We start from the raw sequence: 25,083 nt of genomic DNA on the forward strand, positions 1-25,083 counted from the left end.
TTAGCAGTCAGAGCAATTAATAATGTCCTGCGCCTGCGGTCACAATGTGTAGTCTGACCAAGTTATAATGAGCGTCTGTTTTTTTTTTTTTTTAAATCCTGGAAGATTGTGAAAACTGATCCATTCAATTGGCTTGAGAACAATTTTAGAGTGATATGATTTACGACTATTATGGAAATTTTGATGGCGTTGCCATAGCTTGGGGGAATGGGGGTCTACTAATCACCTTGCATAATTTATAGTTGTATCATATCAAAAAGTGCATACCTAATTATTGGGATTGGCATACGAGTAAAACAACCATCATGAAGGAAAAAAAACAACAATTCCCCGCCACCCCCTCCAGTGGCCGAAACGTGTCATTGCATGTAATTGACTTTCCTATATATGATTTTAAAATTAAGAGATTTCCGGTAAAATATAATTTCAAACAGATCATGTGAGTAGCACCTTGGACAGTCATTTGCTTTGCTTAGCCAAAACCACCCGAAGACCGAAGAGGCAAGATGGATATGCGCAATTTTTTTCAAACCTAAGCTTTCAAAAGCGACAACTACTACTGGGCAAGAACCAAGGATTAAAAAGTGGACCATGAAACACCAGAGACAACCGTCAAAATGGTGAGCGGAGTTTCGATTTGCTCCACTAAAGATGCTAATTGTAGGTACCCCCGTCAATAATTGTATCCCCTGGCCCCGGGAGCGCACACACACATTAGTTATGAGTTATGTCGACTTAAACAATTATTTGAAGCCAGAATAGAACCATAGTTATAATTTTTGGACATCAACGTTTATTAAACTCGAGAAACTCCATACAGGATTTGAATTACAGTAATAACAGTTATAGGTCATCCTACGAGTAAAACAGTAAAACATTGCCTTTTTTTACATTCAGTACGTATGTTACGTTGTATGACAGATAAAAAAAGTTTTTTTTTAAATTGATGGGCCATGTTTTAAAACCTCGTAGATAACTACATCACCAAAACATGGAAATCAAGCAAATCAGTGCACCGCAGTGGCTCCGCACAGGGGATACAATTTTTGACGGGGGTAACTACGTTGACACGACACCGGCGTGTGTACCATATTCAATGGATGACGTCCTTGGTCAAAAGCATAGCTGTCCTAAGCAGCCTGATTTAAGTTTTTAATTCCCCTCAAGAATGATGGGAAACAAAAAACGCTCATTTTCAACTTATTATAAATATTCTTGTAAGTTAATTTTTTTGTTGACACTACGTTTCGGGGTCATCAACAAGTCAAACTCTGCCTACGACGCCACACAGGTAGGCCGGAGCATGGGATTAAACCCTTGAACTCAAAACTGTGAGGCGGATGTGCTAACCACTCTCTCACCATGGCACTGTTAAAATTTCATATAGGCCTATTCAAATTTTATTCGACCCCTACTGCTTTATAGTAGTTTAGGAAGTATGACATTTATCTTTTATCTCCTTCGTAAACAGATCAAACAAGGATTTTGATTTTTTTGAATTTCAACTTTTTATCCCAACAAATGATCTTTTATTACATTTTATTTACTTTTTATTACATTTATTATAAAATTACATCTTTATTATCATAAATCCTCCCAAAAATGTTTTCATTTGAGATGTCCCGATCAAATTTTTGTACAGGAGTTTGGGTCACCTGATTCTGGGGATCTGCCGTTAGTCATAATCCGATAAATCGGAAATGTATTAAGGAGGGGGAAAAAGTGCAATCAAATGTTTTTCCCCAATTTGAACCAAGCTATCCCATTATTATAGCCAAATAAAAGGGTTATTAGTGCAACACTAGTTTCAATTGACCGGGAGGTTTGGGGGGCATCACAAATCCTTTTTTTTTTCTAATTAAATGTTCAGCAAAAGATAAGGTTGCAAACAAATTATGTTGAAACACTTTCAATACATTTAAGATGATTATGCAATGTGATAAATTGAGCTATAGTTGTGATTTTCTTGACTTTTTTTTACTCACTGGGCATTTTTTCTTTGTTCTACTTAAGTTTATTTTAGTTCGGTAAAAATATATACCTTGTAGTGTAAAATGTTCTGTATATATTACATATTTTTTTTGCAATACAGTGGATCCTCAACATATGAATTTAATTCATTCCAGGACCTGGTTTGTATGTCGAAACGGTCGTATGTCGAGAGGGATTTCCTTATAAGAATACATTAAAATTTGATTAATTTGCGCCGGAGCCCAAAAACCTACACCAAATCTTTAATAAATAAGATGAGAAGACGGGTGATGTGGAAGTAGAGGATACCGTGAGACGTGTAATTTAAGAAATGCATTAAATTAGACACATGTAAAACAAAGTTTTTATTGTTACCTCAACTTACTGGCGAACAGAGGTCTGAGAAGACAGCGGGTGTGAAGGAGACATATTCCGGCCATATCGTTTAACCAGTTCACTCATATGCACACCAAGGTCTATGATTTCTTTCATAATTTCAATGGTAAGTGTCACTTTCTCCTTTTTTAACCACTGCTACCACCTGTACTAACCCTCTTGGGACGCATGATGATTTCTCTCAGAAGAAAATTCGACATGCTACCGTCTTGTGGGAAAACAATGAAATTGTGACGCTGTTGTAAACAGTCATATTTCGAGTCAAATTTTACGTTGTATGTCCGAAGAATCTTATCTCGATGCGTTCGTATCTTGAGGTGCCCCTATACTGTATTCTTGTACGTCTTGATTATTTACTTAACTCATTCATGGCCATTGATAGTTATAGACATTAAATTCATTTCAACTGGAAGGTTTGCACTGTCATCATGTTTAACCGCCATTGATGCTGATCGAACAGCTGCTGAGAGCTCCCCCCCAGTCAAAATGGATTGGACGTCTATCGCTGTCAATGGCAGCAAATGACTAAATCCTTAAAAATAAATGAAGACACTCCTCGCAAGAATGAGAAATTAAGCGATAAAACAAGTGTTCTTAATTCTTTACTATGAAATAAAATGACACTTTTAACACAACTAATCACCAAACATATTGGGGATGTTCAGTCTTCTTCTCCTACTATAATGTGCTCCACTGTTCTTCTCAACGCATGGATTTATTTGACCATACAAGGTTGTTGCATTGGCTAGTAGATAAAATTACATGATTTACGCATTACTGCCCTGTACTTGGAGCAGGTTTTGTTTGGAAAATAAATAAAAGATCTCCAGATGCCCCAAAACATCTACTTGGCTAAGATTAATGGCACAGACGCTTACATTGAAGGTGGACCACCATACAAATCCATATGGAGAACGACTAGTCAACATTCTACATTAAAAAAAAAAAAAAAAAAAAAAAGAGAGCGGAGCAAAACATAAGTGAGCACTTTAAAAAGGCTTCACATGTGGTATCAAAGTGTCTGTGTCATATTGAGTATGTCCTCATTAACACCAACAGCTCCATGGTAACCTATCTTAACAAGGTGTCCCCGAGTGCGATATACAATCCTGTTGAACTTCTGACTGTTATGTGTCATCTGGAGTCATCACTGAGCTTCCGAGGGGATCCTGGACATCCGGAACGCTTTCCGCCGACCTGATGCTTTCACTCTGCATGTCACCACCTGTGCCAGGCTTCCAGCTCCTAGATGTGCTTATATCGCTTTTGTCTTTTGTGAAATTTTCCATGTGAAAGGACAAAATTATTCAGGTAGTCCAACAGCTGGACAACCAACATAGTATAATGTACGGTATACAGTGATCCCTCACTACTTCGCGCTTCAAACTCTGCGCCCTCAGTCCATCGCGGATTTTTTTTTCCAATTAAAAATAAATAAATAAATGCAGTATTTTATAGAGCAGGGGTCGGGAACTTATGGCTCGCGAGCCAGATCTGGCTCTTTTGACGGCTGCATTTGGCTCACAGACAAATCCATATTTAGAAAAAAAAAAAAAGGTTTCTTCATACTCCTTTGCGCATTGCGCGAAACGGCGACGGTCACCGGTCATATGCTGGTGTTGTGCAGTAATAAGCAGACGTGACTTTTGCGGCGTATGTTAACTTTTTTAATGCTCTGACAACACTCGCGCAATTCGCACTAGATATCATCAAATAGCAACCTAGATGTGCTACGTTAGACCCCCCCCCAAGTCCTATGCCATTGGCTGGGTGAGCCCAGAGGGATCATGGGACACATAGTCCGTATACTACAACCTGCAATTAGAAAGCCGTTTCGCAGTAATTTTAATGGGAACGTGGCAAACATACATGTCGTTGTGTCGATCTATCGATTAATCTATCTACAGTATCCATCGCATAGGCAACGCAGATAAGGCAGAGACACTGTTCAAGTGGGGTTGCCGTATTTTGCTGTCGAAAATACCGGCCGATGCTATTTCGTACATTTTAGAAGGAATGGACAGAGGAATTTGCCTTTCTGGAGAGTATTTGACGACTTTTCGGATAAAGACAAGATGATTAAATGGATAAAAGACATGCCTCTGTCGGCAAGAACCGTTCACGATCGAACCATCATTATGTCAAATCAAATTGAGGCAACGAAAATGAAGGACATAAATTTCTCCGCTTTGGATGAGTCAACAGATGTAAGCAATTTATCCCTGTTCATCTTGATTGCAAGGTTTTGACTATAAAAAGGGACAACACGAGGGGAGGATTTACTAAGTTCGCAAAGAAAAAAAATTAATCGATGGATACATTTGTTTTGGTGTGCGCTGATGGTGCTCCGTGCATGTTGTGGAAAAGCAGGATTCGTGGCACTTCGTGAACATGAAAAGTTTCACATCCAAAGTTTCTCAACGCCTGCATTAAGCTTAACCCCACCAAGTATCAACCAGACTACAAAGCTATCAGCAAAACCATGCAGCACCAGAAGTCGCATTAATGGTAAAAAATACTCATCAATGATTAGCAACAGCATAACAATGGTATTAAAAAGGATTCAGAGACTTATTGTATTTTAAAAGTGTTGAAATGACATAAAATTCATACATTACTAAATTATTGTTGGAATGGAAAGATAAGACACAAGATGGATATATACATTCAACATAAAGTACATAAGGACTATTTGTTTATTATAACAATAAATCAACAAGATGGCATTAACATTATTAACATTCTGTTAAAGTGATCCATGTATAGAAAGACTTGTAGTTCTTAATAGAAAAATGTTGGTACAAGTTAGAGAAATTTTATATTAAAACCCCTCTTAATGTTTTCGTTTTAATAAAATTTGTAAAATTTTCAATCAAAAAATAAACTAGTAGCCCGCCATTGTTGATGTCAATAATTACTTACTCAATGCTCATGGATGCCTATAAAATCAGTCGCACCCAAGCGCCAGCAGAGGGCGGCAAAACTCCATAAAACACAACAAGTGAGCGTTTCAATGTGTACTGTCATTTAAAACTCCCTGAGCGGGGCATCATTTTTTAAATTAATCACGTTAAAATATTTGACGCAATTAACGCACTTGCCCAGTTCAGACAGATTTAAATGACAGTGGAGTGAAAGGCCCACTTGTTAATTGTGTTTTGCGGAGTTTTGCTGCCCTCTGCTGGCGCTTGGGTGCGACTGATTTTATAGTGTAAGTAATTATTGCCATCAACAATGGCGGGCTACTAGTTTATTTTTTTAATGGAATTTTTACAAATTTTATTAAAACGAAAACATTAAGAGGGGTTTTAATATAAAATTTCTATAACTTGTACTAACATTTTTCATAAAGAACTACAAGTCTTTCTTTCCATGGATCACTTTAACAGAATGTTAATAATGTTAATGCCATCTTGTTGATTTATTGTTATAATAAACAAATACAGTCCTTATGTACCGTATGTTGAATATATATATATCCATCTTGCGTCTTATCTTTCCATTCCAACAATAATTTACAGAAAAATATGGCATATTATATAGATGGTTTGAATTGCGATTAATTGTGATTAATTACGATTAATTAATTTTTAAGCTGTAATTAACTCGATTAAAAATTTTAATCGTTTGACAGCCCTAATATATATATATATATATACATAAAGTATTTTTTTATTATATTTGGGGGGGAAAGTGGGAAAAAACATGTTATAGGCATCTCTTTCCATGCTAAATCTGAAGAAATACATTGAACACACACCAAAAAAAAAAAAAAAGTTTTTGGGTGGTTCACTCCTTTGCAGCTTTTCACTGATCACAGCGGGTTCTGGTCCCCATTAACCGCGAAAAGCACGGGATCACTGTATATTGAAATACTGTAACAGAGCAATCTCAGTGTGACAGATTTTTTAAGTTGGACAAATACTCACTTTCTTTTTCTCCTGAATTTGGTGTTTCATGATGGAAGGTGGTGTCCTTTTCTGGTTGTTTCTTAATGTTTTCCAACTAAGTGGAAGCAAAAATCATGTGAGAATATAAAGCATTTAAGACCGTAGTAATTCAGTCTATTGAGCACACATGTAACCACATTCCACCACACGGTCCCAGGCTTCAACTGGGACCGTGCGGTTTGTTCCCAGGCTTCAACTGGGACCGTGTGCTTTGGTCAGATGAGACCAAGATTGAGCTTTTTGGCAACAAACACTCTAAGTGGGTCTGGCGTGCCACGAAAGATGCGCATTCTGAAAAGCACCTCATACCCACTGTGAAGTATGGGGGTGGGTCAGTGATACTGTGGGGCTGTTTCACTTCCAAAAGCCCTAGGAACCTTGTTAGGGTGCATGGCATCATGAATGCTTTGAAATACCAGGACCTTTTAGATCAAAATCTGTTGCCCTCTGCCCGAAAGCTGAAGATGGGTCATCACTGGGTCTTTCAGCAAGACAATGACCCTAAACATATGTCCAAATCTACACAGAAATGGTTCATCAGACACAAAATCAAGCTCCTCCCATGGCCATCTCAGTCCCCAGACCTTGTTTTGTTGGCAAAAGGGGGTTGTACAAAGTATTAACACCAGGGGTGCTAATAATTGTGACAAACATTATTTGATGTCAAATAATTATTTCTTTATGTGGGATTTTTTCCCCACTGAATAAATGCACTTGTATTGAAGGTCGGATTTTTCTCTTTTTTCCATTAAGGTCCCATATTATTTGAATTTTAAAAAATTCAAAGTCCCTTCATTACTCGACACACGCTTCGAAGGATCGGCGCACCTCGTGACATCATTAACAAATTGTATAAAAACGAAAACATCAAGAGGTGTTTCAATAGCAAATTATTTTAACTTACAGTAACTAGGGGTCTAACGGTACACAAAAATCTCAGTTTGGTACGTACCTCGGTTTTGAGGTCACGGTTCGGTTCATTTTCAGTACAGTAAGAAAACAAAATGCAAAATATAAATGTTCTAGTTGTTTATTACACACCTTTGTGCTTTCAACAATGGAACATTAGCCTATACAAAGCTAGAATTCTGCTCAAAAAGTAGCGGGTATTTAAAGATAATCCAACAACAATTTGCCTTTCAGACCCTGCGTATTGGTCAGCTTTCTTTCTGAAAGAAAGAAGAAGAAAAAAAGTCCTGGACTAAAGAGAAAAGCAATCCCAATGACAAAGATTTTAACATGTATTTTACAAATTAAATGCCTCAATGAATCATTTTTTTCCTTATGAACGGTTTTCAAAAGCTTTATTGGTGAATTTTCTCAAGTTAAAGCGCCACACAGAAATTAATAAATTTAATTGTCTAAGCAGGATCTGTGTATTATTCATATTATTTAATTACAGGTGTTTTAGCTCATTTCAATTTATTTTATTTGAATGGGCTATTATATATTTTATTATGTGTTTATATTTTACAAATGTGATGTAGTATTTATTTAAATTGTATATTTTATGTTGTATAACTTTAGTTCCTACGTATGTGAATATAAGTTCCTACTTGTTTTGTTGTGGTAGGAGGGTTTTGTATTGAACACGGGGCCGTGTTTGTTATTATTATAGCAGAGAAGACAGCAGTAAATCAACAAGGACAAGTCAACTGTGCCCCGATCTACCACTCAAGAGATCTGATGGACTCAAAAAGTGGGTTACGATTGCATATTAGTTTGAAAATCGACCGGATCCACCATAATTTTACACGAGTGACTTCCGGTCTGCCCGATCCTAGCTACCGGTAGTAGTATTGACACAGGAGGGTCGCCTCTTGCGTCAAATAATAAACTCTGTCGTTCTTTTCGCGTGCGTCGTGTTGAGCCGCTTCTGGGACGTGTCTAACACGCGGCCGCACTGCGACTGGTGTGCATTGGCTGATTGACTTTAACGCCCGCGTTTCACTGCGTTCTCGCGGCAGCCACATTGTTGCGCCGTTGACGTTTCTGGGTTATACTGTCCTACCGTGTTGGTCCTCATTATAGTATAGACCCCAATCACGTGACGTCACAACTCCGCCCCCCTGACTGGTGCCGCCATATTGTCAGTCAGCTCATCGTGTTTACATACGTATTACCGCTACGTACATTCCTCCTATTACTGCGTGTTTTTCTGCTTGTCTAAGGAATCACCGCCTAGTAAACGAACCCAAAAACCTTCCTGACAATCGTTAACGTTGCAGTCGTAAATCCATTACTGTAATGCGTCCATGAAACCATTTGATGTTTTCACGTCAATAAAGCATTATAAATAAAGCGCTCCCGTCAGGGGGGACATTTCACGCGGGGCAGCTATTTTTCGGCACACACTGGCCCGTTGTCGATCAAGTTTCATTTTACAATCGTGACAACAGTGACGCTCAGCTGACCAAATGTCGGTTTATATACAGCCCGGTGCCGATTTGGGGTACCCGACTCCTCATCGTGACATAAACTGGAGTATGATTGGAAATTTTGTGGCCTTAGGACGCCCGGGACGGGACTGGACGGGAGAAAACATTGGTTTGGGCATCAAATATGGATCAGTTTTTCCAAATAACAGCTTTTATGCAACTCATCCAATGAGTTTACAGCGTCTGAAAGCACCTGGGCTTCCATAATTTGCAAGTGAATCCACCTTTAGAAACTACGATCAATGACAATACGGACACACAATGACGGACAATATTGCGGCACAATACAGCGATCACGTGATTGTGTGACGTTGGTGATTGGGGTCTATAGAAGACGGAGTAAATGTAATCTACATAAAGAAAATGTAACCCGATCGACTCACAGCCTCGAAAAGTAAGGGTTACATTATGTCAGAAACTCGTTCGGTATGCCTCCGTTCCGAACCGAGCACCTCGTACCGAAACGGTTCAATACAAACACATGTACCGTTACACCCTTAATAGTAACAGAACTACAAGTCTTTCTATCCGTGGATCCCTTTAAAGACACGGAGGAGGAAAATTAAAAGTCCAAACTTCAAACCTTTAAAGCAGGGGTGGGCAAACCGGTCCTCGAGGGCCGCAGTGGGTCCTGGTCTTTGTTCCAACTGATTCAGCACACACAGTATAACCAATGAGGTTTCAGTGGAAACAAGGAGCACCTGACTGCAATCAACTGATTGCATTTGTAAAAAACCAGATTGGTGAAAGGCTGGCCTCATGATGGGTATGAACAAAAACCCGCACCCACTGCGGCCCTTTGTGGAATTAATTGCCCACCCCTGCTTTAAAGGACAAGTGACTATTTTTAGGACATAAAAAAAACAAAAAAAAACAAAGACCTGGCTTTCACATATGTAGGCCACAAAATGGTCCAATATCGGTGAAACAACTGGGAGGACTGGCTGTGAATGCATGTTTCAATGCCATTGTACTGAGCGAATCCCTCCCAGTCAAAAAGTATTGGACGTCTAGTAACAGCCAATGAGATAAGTGAGTGCCTTGCAAAGGGTTAAGAGTTTTGTTTATCCAAGTATATATTTTTTTACCTCTCTGCAGATGGACTCTGGCAGTCGCCTGGAAAGTGATCCTTTATTACTAGTGTTGCATGAACTGTTGAAACATCAGCACCATTAAAGAAACTCTTGGCACGGTTTGCATTGGTACAATAAAATCAGTAGTGACTTAATGTTACCTTGAACCATGAATTTGGGTGGGCTCACAGTCGATAGAGCTCAGATGATTCTTTAGCAAAGAAACAAGTGTTAAAAGGTGTCACAGCCACAGCTAAAGAGGGGTCAAGCAGGACTTGTCACCTGTGAGACCTTGTCGTTCATTTGCATGCCATGCGGCGTTCCCACTTCAGCATCTCTACTTCTGGCTTCTTTTTGACGCTGCAGCTTTATATACTCAAACGTGCTTAGTCCTTTACACACTGCAATGACACCATTTACAATGATTACAAAAATGAAAAAAAAAAATAATAATAATAATGAGTACATAAAACAGGAAAATATGTTGACATTTATGAATAGTATTCTATTCTGCACCAAATGTAACTGTTCAACTTGTATCATAAGTTCTCCCCCAAAAAATACCTTTAAAATTTCATGCTAAAATAATGCTAAAGATGTTGGGATTTATTTGTTTGTTATTACAGGTATTCAGCTCTTATCATAAGAAAAATCATACAAGTATGAGTCAATTCTATTGACACACATACTTCCACGATGCCCCCTACTGATTTGAAGTGTACAAAACCTTTCCCAAGCAACTTTTAGCAACAAAACGCTATATAAGTGAATGCAAACATTAAGAATCTTAACCCTTGCATGCACAAATTATATATGTATGTAGTAAAGGCCAAAAGTTTGGACACACCTTCTCATCCGTGCGTTTTTCTTTATTTTCATGACTATTTACATTGTAAATTCTCACTGAAGGTAATAAAACTATAAATGAACACGTGTGGAACTATGTACTTAGCATTAAAAAAAATAATAATAAAAAAAAAAAAAAAAAAAAAAGGTGAAATATCTAAAAATGTATAATATTCGAGAATCTTGAAAGAAGCCACCCTTCACTCTGATTACTTTTTTGCTCACTCTTGCAATTCTTTAGATGAGCTTCAAGAGGGAGTCACTTAAAATGGTTTTTGACTTCACAGGCAGTGTTGGGAGTAACGCCGTTATGAATAACGCCGTTACGTAACGGCGTTATTTTTTCAGTAATGAGGTAATCTAACTAATTACTTTTTCCGCCGTTACTTCGCCGTTACCATTACTGACGGTCAAAAGCGGTGCGTTACTTACTCTGAATAAATTGAAGAAACTACCAGCCGTGTCGAGTCGACTCTCTGCTCGGTTGATTTGTCATCCAAGACTTGGGGTGCGTTCAGGTTCGAGAATAGCGCACGTACTTCTGACTCCAAGCTGTTTGTCCCTGCTCATTCAATTAGACAATGCTTTCCAAAGTTTGGTAACGTTTCTGTGTTTGCTACCCCTGATGCTAGCCTCGTTCCCATCTCCCACTGTCAGCCAGCAATAATTCTGCTTCCATCTTGAGGACGACAGACGCTTTGAAGGTGACGTGAATTGTCGGGAAACGAGCTACCTGAATGCAGCCCCTCAGAGATGCGATGGAGGTGATTGTGATTGGCTGAGGGTTAGAGTCATGTGTCGTGGAAAGCCAATCAGAGCCGGTGATTTCACAAGCAAACCGGAACAGCGCGTGCGGCAAACACACACGCAAAACAGATGCACAGGGTCGGGATGGCAGAGCATTCAGAAGAAAAATTGTCCTTTAAGAGGTGGAGATATAGACACTATTTCAAGTTTGTCGAAATTAAGAACCTGCATGTAATGTGTAATTTATGTCCCGGGGCAAATCTTTTGTCGACATCTGTGGTAAGCAATTCATATCTGCTGAAGCACCTAACAAGTTAACTACCTGTCTGTTCTTCTCTATTCCACTGACTCGAATACTGCTCAGAAAATTTCAAATTCTTTGACATACAACAAGTTCTTTTTAAAGTAACGGAAATAGTTACTTTCCCTGGTAACTAGTTACTTTTACTATAGAGTAATTCAGTTACTAACTCAGTTACTTTTTGGAAGAATTATGAGTAACGTAACTACAGGGTGACCCAAAAAAAAAGTTTACACTGCCATAATACAACTTAAATGCCATGTTTATTCATCTTAGAATTAGAATTGAATCACAAATTATACATTATTGTAAAGAACATGTACAGTACAGTCTATTTTTCAATGTGTCCTCCCTTAAGTGTCACAACAGCCTCCAGGCGCCTGCGGAACGCTTCTTTATGTAGGATGCTGTCATCTTTTCCCAAGATCTAACAATGGACCTCTCCAAGGCTGCCACAGAAGTTTGTGGCTTCTTACAGGCACTGTCCTCCACAGTTGCCCATATGCTATAATGCAGGGGATTGAGATCTGGACTCTGGGGTGGCCACATATCACCTTGTCAATCAACTTTTTGGTCCGCACAGATCTTCACTTCCAGACCCAGGTTTTCGTGAGGCTGTTCCAGTATCTTTCAGCTTCTTTTTAACTTTGTAGACTGCACATCTGGATATTCTCAGATTTGCTGCAATCTCAGTAGGTGTCAGACGCAGCAATTCAGGTACAGCTAAAGTTTTCTTCATTTTCAGCAGAAGCACAGGAATTTTAGAGACGAGCTGCATTGAGTGACTTTAATGTATCACTTTAGCATGACAACCTATTTAGATATGTTTCAATGGCTTTTAAACAAGCAGTCAACTGAGTGTAAACTTTTTTTGGGGTCACCCTTTAATTACTTTTTTAAAGTAACGTGCCCAACACTGTTCATAGGTATGCCTTTTCAGCATTAATTAGTGCAATTTATTGCTTCATCAATGGGGTTGGGACCTTCATTTGTGTTGCATTGAATGAGGTGTGTCCAAACTTTTGGCCTGTAATATACAGTACCCTCCATAATTATTGGCACCCCCGAAAAAGATGTGTTTTTTAGCTTCTAATAATCTTTTTTGTTATTCAAATAATATGGGACCTTAATGGAAAAAAAGAGAAAAATCCAACCTTCAATACAAGTGCATTCAATCAGTGGGGAAAAAATCCCACATAAAGAAAAAATTATTTGACATCAAATAATGTGTGTCACAATTATTAGCACCCCTGGTGTTAATACTTTGTACAACCCCCTTTTGCCAACAAAACAAGGTCTAGGGACTGCGATGGCCATGGGAGGAGCTTGATTTTGTGTCTGGTGAACCATTTCTGTGTAGATTTGGCCATATGTTTAGAATCATTGTCTTGCTGAAAGACCCAGTGATGACCCATCTTCAGCTTTCGGGCAGAGGGCAATTTATAGAAAATGGAAAATGCTAAACATGACTGATAATCTACCTCGGACTGGGGCTCCATGTAAAATCTCTCTTCGTAGGGCATCACTCATGATGAGAAAAGTTAGGGCTCAGCCTAGAACTACACGGCAGGAGCTGGTCAATGACCTGAAGAGAGCTGGATGCACAATTTTAACGGCTACTGTCAGTAGAACATTACGGTGCAATAGTTTCCAATCATGCATTGCTCAGAAGCCTGTTTAAGCCAGTACATGTGAAGGCCCGTCTGAAGTTTGCCAGGGACCATCAGAATGATGCAGAGGGGTCACGGGAGAAAGTCATGTGGTCACATGAGACCGAGGTAGAACATTTTGGTGCAAACTTTATTTATCGTGTGTGGAGGAAAAAGAAGGATGAGTACAATTCCAAGAACACCATCCCCACTGTGAAGTATGGGGGTGGAAACCTCATGCTTTGGGGCTGCTTTTCGGCAAAGGGGACAGAACGACTGTACTGTATAAAGCAGAGGATGAATGGTGAAAAAAATCATCAGATTTTGAGCAACAACGTCCTTCTCTCAATCAGACTTGAAGATGGATCTTCCATTATGACAATGATCTAAAGCAGGGGTCTCAAACCGATTCCACAAAGGGCCGCAGTGGGTCCTGGTCTTTGTTCCAACAGATCCAAAACAGACAGTTCAACCAATGAGGTATCTGCTAAAGTAAGCAGCACCTGACTGCAATTAACTGATTACACTTGTTAGACACCAGATTGGTGAAAAGGGATTGTTCTCGTTTGGTTGGAATGAAATCCAGTACCCACTGCGGCCCTTTGAGGACCGGTTTGAGACCTCTGATCTAAAGCATATAGCCATGCTAGCAAAGGAGTGGCTGCGTAAAAAGCATATCAATGTTCTGAAGTGGCCAAGCCAGTCCCCAGACCTCAATCCAATAGAACATCTTTGGATTGAGCTGAAACTTTGTGTTTCTCAACGACAGCCCAGAAACCTGACAGATCTGGAGAAGATCTGTATGGAGGAATGGACCAAAATCCCCGTTTCCATATGTGAAAACCTGGTGAAAAACCTTTGTAATTTCAAACAAAGGCTTCTGCTCTAATAATTGGCATCGAGTTTCTCAGGGGTACAAATACTTATGAACCCCGGTAAATTACAAATTATTGAAAAATCATACAATGTGAGTTCTGGATTTTTTTAGGTCATTTCTGTATAAGTGGAAATGCATCTATGATTGAGATTTCAGATCGCTACCTATTTTCTAGGTGGGTGAAGTTGCAAAATCAAAAGGGGTGCAAATACTTTGCTCCTCACTGTACGTGGCTCAGTGGTAGTGTAGTCGTTCCCCAACCCAGAGGTTGTGGGTTCGATTCTTCGCCCTGATGAACTCGTCTAAGTATCCTTGAGCAAGGTACTGAACCCTACGTCCTGGTGCTGTGCACCAGTAGGTAGATGAGGATATACAGTGGTACCTCTACATATGAAGTTAATTCGTTCCAGGACCTTGTTTGTAAGTCGAAATGGTCGTATGCGGAGCAGGATTTTCCCATTAGAATAGATTATAAATAAATAAATTCGTTCCACAGCCCGAAAACCTCCGCTACAAAATTCTGAAAAAATATTGATGTTACAATTGCAAATATCAATTAAAAATAGCGAAACAAATACATTAGGAATATAAATTGGAACAAAAATAGAAATAATACTAATAATGATACCTGTAATAATGTAACAAACCGGGTTCTAATGTGTAACGGTAAGCATCACCTTTTTTTCCACCACTTGCACTAGCGTTGTTGGAACCGATGTTGGTTCCTCTAAACCAGGGGTCAGCAACCTTTTTGGTGTGGAGTGCCACTTTCAAATTTTCTTGTCAATCAGTGTGCCACCCCAAGATTAATGACGCGCATCTGAATTTTTATATCCGGCAGAGCTGTAATTTTACTCCAAATAAAAAAAACATGGACATACATTTAATTTGTACAACTACCATTCGTCTTCATCAATTAACTAAAAACTAATGCATATTGTAGAAAATATCAAAACTTGAAAATAAGTGCAACAGTAATAACAGCTGTACAGCTGTACCATTTTATGCAAACATATCACACACACACACACACACCCCAGCACGCAAAAGGGAACAGGTGTGATTCTCAGTGCAGGTCTCCCACAGTACAGAGAGCCTTCAAAGTCAGAACAGCCGACTCTTACATTTTGTCTTGTTCACTAGCTTAAACAGTGAATTATATGCACAATTTTATATTTTATATTCCACATATAAAAGATGCCCACTTTAATGTGTTCCTTGGCCCTGTTTTCTATGAATTTTCATGTTTTGTCTCGTAGTGGCGTTTGACACTTGTTGTGCGACACACACCACTCTCGAGGCATAATGCACAAAAAGAGCTACCGGAAGTAACCAGGCAACCAGTTGTTACCGGTATCCCCAAGGAGCCGCTGTCCCCTACAATATGATCGGCTTACTAGTTAAGCGTAGAAGAGGAATTGGGCGTCTGTGCGAGAAAAAGAGAGGGAGGAGCAAAGGAAGGTGTTGAGAGAGAGCGGAGAGCGCCGTGAAAAGGAGAGAAGAGGCTGTGTCCCCCGCTGGTTTTTGTTTTGTTTAATAAAAGTCTCCAGTAAAACGCCATCCAACGCGTCACAGAGTTTTTATACACATTGCCACCTCTCCGAAGTAAGCACCGGACGAATCGACGGCAACGAGCCACGTTAATCGCCGGTTCACTCCATACTAAAGTGTAAGCATCGCTTCACCCGCTGCCCTGACCTGACAGCTGGCAATCGGGGTCCAACCGGAGTGTTGCGATGCGCCGGGACAGGGGTGTACAGTCCCGTATCTTAAGCGACCGGCCTCCGCGCCGGGGCGAGTATGTGACATCGGGATCTCAATTCAAAGCCCGGCGCGGACGCCGGCGATTCGCCGGCTGTCTACTCGCTTACTAGCCCGCCGGCCTCCACGCTGGGGCTTGGAGTAACAGCACTAAAAAGTGCAGATTGGTGACAATGTGTACTTCCGCCAGCTCTCTGACTGGTTGGCTTCGTGACACGTTAGTAGCGGGTGCTGAACTGAGCGCGCAGAATTGAGTGCGCAGAGGGGGGAAAAAAACGACGAGCGCAGGAATCGAGAAATTGAAGAGCTGGAAGTGTGCTCAAAATCCATAATTGTTGCAAATAACGCTATAGGCAGAGGGGTCGGGAGGGACGCTCCTGTAAAGCCCTAAATAACAGGGCGTGCAACTAAAAATGTCTTAATTTCAGGTAAAAAAAAAAAAAGATAATAATATTTTGCCATGCGCTCGCGTGTCACTGGTTAACCCATCGCGTGCCAGCGCTGACACGCGTGTCATAGGTTGCCGACCCCTGCTCTAAACGAAGAAACTGCGGTGCTGTCATAGATCGTCGTATTTAGAGCATGTCATGGGATGTAGAAACAAGTGGCCAGTCAAATTTTACGTGGAATGTCGAAAAGATCGTGTGTCGAAACGATTGCATGTCGAGGTACCACTGTAGTATAAAGTGCCTGGAGGTTTCCTTAAAGGTGGAAAGGTACTATACAAGTGTAACTGCATTGACCAAAACCCATTAGCATCTGAATAATATAAGTGACTTCCCGTCAAACATATTCCTATATTTGAAACTGGTCTGTGCTGTAAAAGAAAAAAAAAAAGAAGGGGGCCGCTCTTGTGTGACTCACAGAGGTAGAAATGGAAACAGAGTAGGTGCCAGAGCAGCAGCAGACACGTGAAGCACAGTACGGCGGTAGCGAAGGCAACTATGAGGAGACCGGCTGCACTCGTTTTCACAGGGGCTGATGGTAAAAACACCAGCCAGGTGTTGTTGTTCAGCGCACCTGCAGGATGTGGGAGATTTGATACACACAAGCACACGTTTGAATGGAGGAATTATCATAACAAACAATCTGACTCACTGTGGAATCGTGGGTCGGTCCGCAAGACGTTTGGATTCACATAGTGCTGGATGAATATAAATGTGATGACAGCAACCAAAAGGACCACACCGACTGCTGCGGAGGACACTGCTACAAAGAAACACCTAAAGGCAACACAGATGAAATCATCCTTAACAGTCACTCTGATTGTACAAATAGGTGCCGCAGTCCAATATTTCTCTAGACTTACCTGTAGTTTCTCCCACCAACACAGTTGTTCAGCCATTTGCAGTGATGATCAAAATCTGATACACACTTGTTGCAAACACTGCAGTGTTTCACTTTGGGACCACTGAGGAAAGGGAACATTTTAGAACAATTAAACACATACTTTATATAACAAACTAAACAGGGTTCAATAGCACCGGTAAGTAATATGTACCTTATTTACCGCATGGTAAAAAACTTTAATTATGCAGTGGATGCAGTTTGGCAGCATATTTCATACGGACAGTGGATATTTTGAGATACTGTAGCACAACATAACACAAATAATAAATAGCACACTTAATTAGGAATCACTATAGCTGTAAACTGTGTAGCATAGGCTAATTTCCTCATTAGTCAGTTCAGGACAAATGAAAGTGCATATTGCATTAGTCATTCATCATGGTCGTTGTGCTATACGTGGAAAAACAACTTACTATTATATTAGTATATAGCGGAAAACACAGACAAGGCTGAAAAAGCAGTTTCTGCTCTTGCACCCCTCTTTTAAATAAACTGCTGTATTTTAAGCCAAAGGAACTGTTGTGTTTGATAGAAAAATATGTCTATATGCTGCCATAACAATTTTATGGCGCATTAAGCCCCCAAACTATTTTTAATTTGTCCGTTTTACCCTGCAGACCCACGTTTACAGACACCGCGCAACCGATTTTGTTTCAACCCAGCCATAAAAAGAAGGTAAGTAATTATATTTATTATTCAAAATGTCTATCATTTTTAGCTTAGAATCCTTTATTGATGTCTAATATTTAGTTTTGAAAAAAAAAAAAAAAAAGACTTTAAAAAATTATTACTCGCATATTTTAAACTTTTAAACAAGTTACGTCACAATGAAAAAAATAGTGTCTGTAAATAGGTCATGGATAGCTACCTCATAACTATCGCTTAGTTGTATTTTTTTTTTTGTTACCGCTGCATTTTCCCCGATATTTTAGGTGATAAATAATCGATCTGAACAAAGAAAAACAGAAAAAAAAAGTTTAAAAAGGTAAATATTTGAAAAAGAAAATCTCGACCACTCCTTGATGTCTGCGATTCCTGCATTGCAACCCTTGTTATATTACCATGTTTCACCCATAAAATCCCCCAAAACTCCAGCTGTGGCCATTCACAGCTGTGTCTTGACACTCAGTGAGACATGGTACATGAAGTTTTTGGATCTAAACAAGTACGCGATAATATCTTGATAAAATCATGGTGTCTTTAATTATACTCTCTCATGCTCTCACTTTGAGTTAGGGTTTAGGGGTTTAAATTTTTTTTTAAATACCCTCCTGTTCAAAATTTTTCTTCCCCCAGAAAATTGAGATTTTAAGCTTTCCAATGATGGATCACACATGCATATAGGACAATTTTGAAATATGGCCAAATTGGGGGTCTCAGAGGGGAACTTCAAGTCACCTGAGTTTTTTCCACTGTATACTATTGAAAAAAACTGTAAAAATTACGGACACGCGTTTAATGAGATTTATGATTATACTGGTATGTTTAATGTTCGCCCATTAATACTGTAAGAAATCTTCGATTTATTATTTTGCTACTTTTCATAATGACTTATTAGAATCTCAAAGGTACTTTTCAGTAGTAATAAATAGTGTTACGACACTAAAACGACATCATCTGTATCGGCGAGTACTAAAAAATAACTTGCTGATTCTGTGCAATCGAGATCTAGTTTCAATTTGCTGGACGCCCTACCCATAATGGCCACCAGTTACGCCCACGGCCGTAAAAAAAAGACCACATGTCGCCCTTCCCAAGATCATGGTAGATAATCGTGTGGCATCCAATTATCCTAGTAGACGTCCGATCCAGTTGAAGTGAGAAGGTGGCAGCACCACTTCAAATGGATTGGACGTCTAGTGTCATCAATAGAAGACAATGACTCTAGCAGTGTCTGGCCAAGCCATTATAGCAATTACTTTACAGTAATTTAGTATTATAAGAAAAAAAATGCATCTTTAGAAAATAAAAACAAAACAAAAAAAATCAGTACAGTAACAGCATTGGCTGATACCACATTTGGGTGTGGAATTGGTAACAGGAGCCAAAAAATGTTATCAATATCACATATACCCATATAGCAGAACTGAACCAATTAAACGATTAATGAAGGTTGCATACGTACACCTTGACGTCACACAAATAACAGTGTGAATCCTGGATGACATGAGCCTGCACTGTGCGGTCAAAAAGAGGCATCGGTCCAGCGTAAGACTTTTTGGCCCTCACGCTGGCATCAGCTGGATCTATAGTCACTGCGGCAACATGGCTGAGCAAGTGCACGAGAAAGGCCAAACCTATAAACTGGTTGCCTCTGGGGTTGAGGAAAAATTAGCTAACAAGACAAAAATATCACTGATTCTGATCCTTCTAGGCTTCATGAAGAAACAAACAAACGGAGATTCATCTCATTAATAGAAGCTCATAGAAAGCACCCAAACAAGAAAAACGTTGTTTTGGTTATCAAGGCTGATTTGTAAACTCGTGAGCAGACTGTGGGCCAGCTGAGTGTCTGCTGAGAATTAAGGATACGGCGTAGAGCACGTGGTTCCAAGGCGGCGGTAGGAGAGGGATGAACATGCCAAAGGCTACGATGGCAAAGTAGTTGTACACCAGCCAGACAATGACTTGAAAGACCTGAGGGGGCCAAGTCCAGCCATTCACTCGTGGGGTCTTGGACGGGACCAGGTCGTTTCGGCTGCTGACACGCATGGGAGCAGTTCGCCTCAACTGTCCACGGAGGATGTTCAACTAGACACCATGAGACACAAACTGTCAGAAAGAATATCATTTAAAACACACAATTTGGATAAATGAGGGATTGAATAATAACCACGAAGACTAAGTAAAGATTTGCTCAAAAGTTCATGTTAATTCAAATGAATATTAAATTGCATTCAACTCAAAAAATGGAAACAAATTCAAAAGAAATCTGAGACAATGAAAAATGTAGGGTTTTTAATTGTGTGAAAACATTTATTGTACTATGAAATTTCATGGTGATAAGCTTTATTATTTTAGAAATACAATCTGTGAAATATTATACAGTGGGGCAAATAAGTATTTAGTCAACCATCAATTGTGCAAGTTCTCCTACTTGAAAAGATTAGAGAGGCCTGTAATTGTCAACATGGGTAAACCTCAACCATGAGAGACAGAATGTGGGGAAAAAAAACAGAAAATCACATTGTTTGATTTTTAAAGAATTTATTTCCAAATTAGTGTGGAAAATAAGTATTTGGTCACCTACAAAAAAGCAAGATTTCTGGCTGTCAAAGAGGTTTAACTTCTTCTAACGAGGCTCCACTCGTTACCTGTATTAATGGCACCTGTTTTAACTCATTATAGGTAAAAAAGACACCTGTCCACAATCTCAGTCAGTCACACTCCAAACTCCACTATGGCCAAGACCAAAGAGCTGTTGAAGGACACCAGAGACAGAATTGTAGACCTGCACCTGAATCTGCAATAGGTAAAACTGTTGGTGTAAAGAAATCAACTGTGGGAGCAATTATTAGAAAATGGAAGACATACACGACCACTGATAATCTCCCTCGATCTGGGGCTCCATGCAAGATCTCACCCCGTGGCGTCAAAATGATAACAAGAACAGTGAGCAAAAATCCCAGAACCACACGGGATAACCTAGTGAATGACCTACAGAGAGCTGGGACCACAGTGACAAAGGATAATATTAGTAACACAATGCGCCGCCAGGGACTCAAATCCTGCACTGCCAGACGTGTCCCCCTGCTGAAGCCGGTACACGTCCAGGCCCATCTGCGCTTCGCTAGAGAGCATTTGGATGGTCCAGAAGAGGACTGGAAGAATGTGTTATGATCAGATGAAACCAAAATAGAACTTTTTGGTTAAAAAAAACAGGTTCTCGTGTTTGGAGGAGAAAGAATAGAGAATTGCATCCGAAGAACACCATACCCACTGTCAAGCATGGGGGTGGAAACATCATGCTTTGGGGCTGTTTTTCTGCAAAGGGACCAGGACGACTGATTTGTGTAAAGGAAAGAATGAATGGGGCCATGTATCGAGAGATTTTGAGTGAAAATCTCCTTCCATCAGCAAGGGCATTGAAGATGAGACGTGGCTGGGTCTTTCAGCATGACAATGACCCCAAACACACAGCCAGGGCAACAAAGGAGTGGCTTCGTAAGAAGCATTTCAAGGTCCTGGAGTGGCCTAGCCAGTCTCCAGATCTCAACCCCATAGATAAATAAATTATTTAAAAATCAAACAATGTGACTTTCTGTTTTTTTCCCACATTCTGTCTCTCATGGTTGAGGTTTACCCATGTTGACAATTACAGGCCTCTCTAATATTTTCAAGTGGGGGAACGTGCACAATTAGTGGTTGACTAAATACTTATTTGCCCCACTGTATGTATGTGTATATGTTAGGGCTGTCAAAATTATCGCGTTAACGCGCGGTAATTAATTTTTTAAATTAATCACGTTAAAATATTTGACGCAATTAACGCACATGTCCCGCTCAGAAAGTAGTCTGCCGTTTGGTAAGGTTTACAGCAAGGCTTTTTGCGCTGTCCAACAGCGAACTCTTGTGGTCGCTTTGCGACATGGTTTATTATTTTCTTCTTTTCTTCATTATGGCTGCACGACGTCTCGGGCTAATAATGTTGTGCTTATATGATCCTTGGACAAGATTTGTCCGTAAGTACGGTTGTTGTAAAGAATGTACATATTATGTTAGTAAGCGAAATGTTATATTTTTTGTATGAGACGCTTTTTGTTGATGTTTAGTGAACCTGTATAGCGTGCTAAGCTAACGTTGTTGCTAATGCAATGCTGTGTACTTTTTTGTTGTTGTTTCACTACGGTCTAAAGAGGACAATGGTTTGAGGCCATTTTATTAATAAATCAGATGAAAAAGGAAGAAGTCTGATTATTAAGGCGTCGTTCACTAGCTGTCTAGCTTTGGAAAAAGTAGACGCTTCGGAGTGAGGACAGCATAGACAGATATAAATGACAGTAGAGTGAAATGCTCACTACAGTCCTTATGTACCGTATGTTGAATGTATATATCCATCTTGTGTCTTATCTTTCCATTCCAACAATTTATTTTACAGAATATATATATAATTTACAGAAAAATATGGCATATTTTATAGATGGTTTGAATTGCGATTAATTGCGATTAATTACGATTAATTAATTTTTAAGCTGTAATTAACTCGATTAAAAATTTTAATCGTTTGACAGCCCTAGTATATATATATATATATATATATATATATATATATATATATATATATATATATATATATATATATATATATATATATATATTAGGGCTGTCAAAATTATCGCGTTAACGGGCGTTAATTAATTTTTTAAATTAATCACGTTAAAATATTTGACGCAATTAACGCACTTGCCCAGCTCAGACAGATTTAATTGACAGTGGAGTGAAAGGCCCACTTGTTAATTGTGTTTTGCGGAGTTTTGCTGCCCTCTGCTGGCGCTTGGGTGCGACTGATTTTATAGTGTAAGTAATTATTGCCATCAACAATGGCGGGCTACTAGTTTATTTTTTGATTGGAATTTTTACAAATTTTATTAAAACGAAAACATTAAGACGGGTTTTAATATAAAATTTCTATAACTTGTACTAACATTTTTCATAAAGAACTACAAGTCTTTCTTTCCATGGATCACTTTAACAGAATGTTAATAATGTTAATGCCATCTTGTTGATTTATTGTTATAATAAACAAATACAGTCCTTATGTACCATATGTTGAATATATATATATCCATCTTGCGTCTTATCTTTCCATTCCAACAATAATTTACAGAAAAATATGGCATATTATATAGATGGTTTGAATTGCGATTAATTGTGATTAATTACGATTAATTAATTTTTAAGCTGTATTATAATTTTTAATCGTTTGACAGCCCTAATATATATATATATATATATATATATATATATATATATATATATATATATATATATACAATGCCTTGCAAAAGTATTCAGCCCCCTTGAATCTTGCAACCTTTCGCCACATTTCAGGCTTCAAACATAAAGATATGAAATTTAATTTTTTTGTCAAGAATCAACATCAAGTGGGACACAATCGTGAAGTGGAACAACATTTATTGGATAATTTAAACTTTTTTAACAAATAAAAAACTGAAAAGTGGGGCGTGCAATATTATTCGGCCCCTTTACTTTCAGTGCAGCAAACTCACTCCAGAAGTTCAGTGAGGATCTCTGAATGATCCAATGTTGTCCTAAATGACCGATGATGATAAATAGAATCCACCTGTGTGTAATCAAGTCTCCGTATAAATGCACCTGCTCTGTGATAGTCTCAGGGTTCTTTTTAAAGTGCAGAGAGCATTATGAAAACCAAGGAACACACCAGGCAGGTCCGAGATACTGTTGTGGAGAAGTTTAAAGCCAGATTTGGATACAAAAAGATTTCCCAAGCTTTAAACATCTCAAGGAGCACTGTGCAAGCCATCATATGGAAATGGAAGGAGCATCAGACCACTGCAAATCTACCAAGACCCGGCCGTCCTTCCAAACTTTCTTCTCAAACAAGGAGAAAACTGATCAGAGATGCAGCCAAGAGGCCCATGATCACTCTGGATGAACTGCAGAGATCTACAGCTGAGGTGGGAGAGTCTGTCCATAGGACAACAATCAGTCGTACACTGCAAAAATCTGGCCTTTATGGAAAAGTGGCAAGAAGAAAGCCATTTCTCAAAGATATCCATAAAAAGTCTTGTTTAAAGTTTGCCACAAGCCACCTGGGAGACACACCAAACATGTGGAAGAAGGTGCTCTGGTCAGATGAAACCAAAATTGAACTTTTTGGCAAAAATGCAAAACGATATGTTTGGCGTAAAAGCAACACAGCTCATCACCATGAACACACCATCCCCACTGTTAAACATGGTGGTAGCAGCATCATGGTTTGGGCCTGCTTTTCTTCAGCAGGGACAGGGAAGATGGTTAAAATTGACGGGAAGATGGATGCAGCCAAATACAGGAACATTCTGGAAGAAAACCTGTTGGTATCTGCACAAGACCTGAGACTGGGACGGAGATTTATCTTCCAACAGGACAATGATCCAAAACATAAAGCCAAATCTACAATGGAATGGTTCAAAAATAAACGTATCAGAGTGTTAGAATGGCCAAAGTCAAAGTCCAGACCTGAATCCAATCGAGAATCTGTGGAATGAGCTGAAGACTGCTGTTCACAAACACTCTCCATCCAACCTCACTGAGCTCGAGCTGTTTTGCAAGGAAGAATGGGCAAGAATGTCAGTCTCTCGATGTGCAAAACTGATAGAAACACACCCCAAGCGACTTGCAGCTGTAACTGGAGCAAAATGTGGCGCTACAAAGTATTAACGCAAGGGGGCCGAATAATATTGCACGCCCCACTTTTCAGTTTTTTATTTGTTAAAAAAGTTTAAATTATCCAATAAATTTTGTTCCACTTCACGATTGTGTCCCACTTGTTGTTGATTCTTGACAAAAAATTACAATTTTATATCTTTATGTTTGAAGCCTGAAATGTGGCGAAAGGTTGCAAGGTTCAAGGGGGCCGATTACTTTTGCAAGGCACTGTATATTAAAAAAAAACAGATCACAGCATTTACTTAGTGTTTTCTCTTTTTTTTTTTTTTTACACACACAGTAGCAGCCTTTCACACAGTGCAACATCTGAA

General features: G+C 39.3%; 1 protein-coding gene across 3 annotated transcripts in view; it reads right to left on the reverse strand.

Moving 5' to 3' along the window:
• Positions 1–2,329: 2,329 nt before the first annotated feature.
• The window catches only part of zdhhc11 (zinc finger DHHC-type containing 11), a 28,904-nt gene continuing 6,150 nt past the window's right edge, over positions 2,330–25,083 (reverse strand). Inside the window, exons 2-11 of one of the 3 annotated variants that reach the window (XM_057833178.1) lie at positions 19,892–20,110; positions 19,485–19,663; positions 17,319–17,420; positions 17,108–17,232; positions 16,874–17,029; positions 10,111–10,229; positions 9,990–10,039; positions 9,844–9,907; positions 6,297–6,372; positions 2,330–3,637 (exon numbers count right to left, since the gene is read on the reverse strand). In XM_057833178.1, the coding sequence (XP_057689161.1) occupies positions 3,495–3,637; positions 6,297–6,372; positions 9,844–9,907; positions 9,990–10,039; positions 10,111–10,229; positions 16,874–17,029; positions 17,108–17,232; positions 17,319–17,420; positions 19,485–19,663; positions 19,892–20,110 (1,233 nt within the window). In that variant the 3' untranslated portion in view covers positions 2,330–3,494. Of the gene's footprint in view, positions 3,638–6,296; positions 6,373–9,843; positions 9,908–9,989; positions 10,040–10,110; positions 10,230–16,873; positions 17,030–17,107; positions 17,233–17,318; positions 17,421–19,484; positions 19,664–19,891; positions 20,132–25,083 lie in introns of all 3 variants that reach the window. The other 2 variants (XM_057833179.1, XM_057833180.1) reach the window with 2 other exon arrangements.

This window comes from Corythoichthys intestinalis, chromosome 4, assembly GCF_030265065.1.
Source record: "Corythoichthys intestinalis isolate RoL2023-P3 chromosome 4, ASM3026506v1, whole genome shotgun sequence".
Lineage (NCBI taxonomy): Eukaryota > Metazoa > Chordata > Actinopteri > Syngnathiformes > Syngnathidae > Corythoichthys > Corythoichthys intestinalis.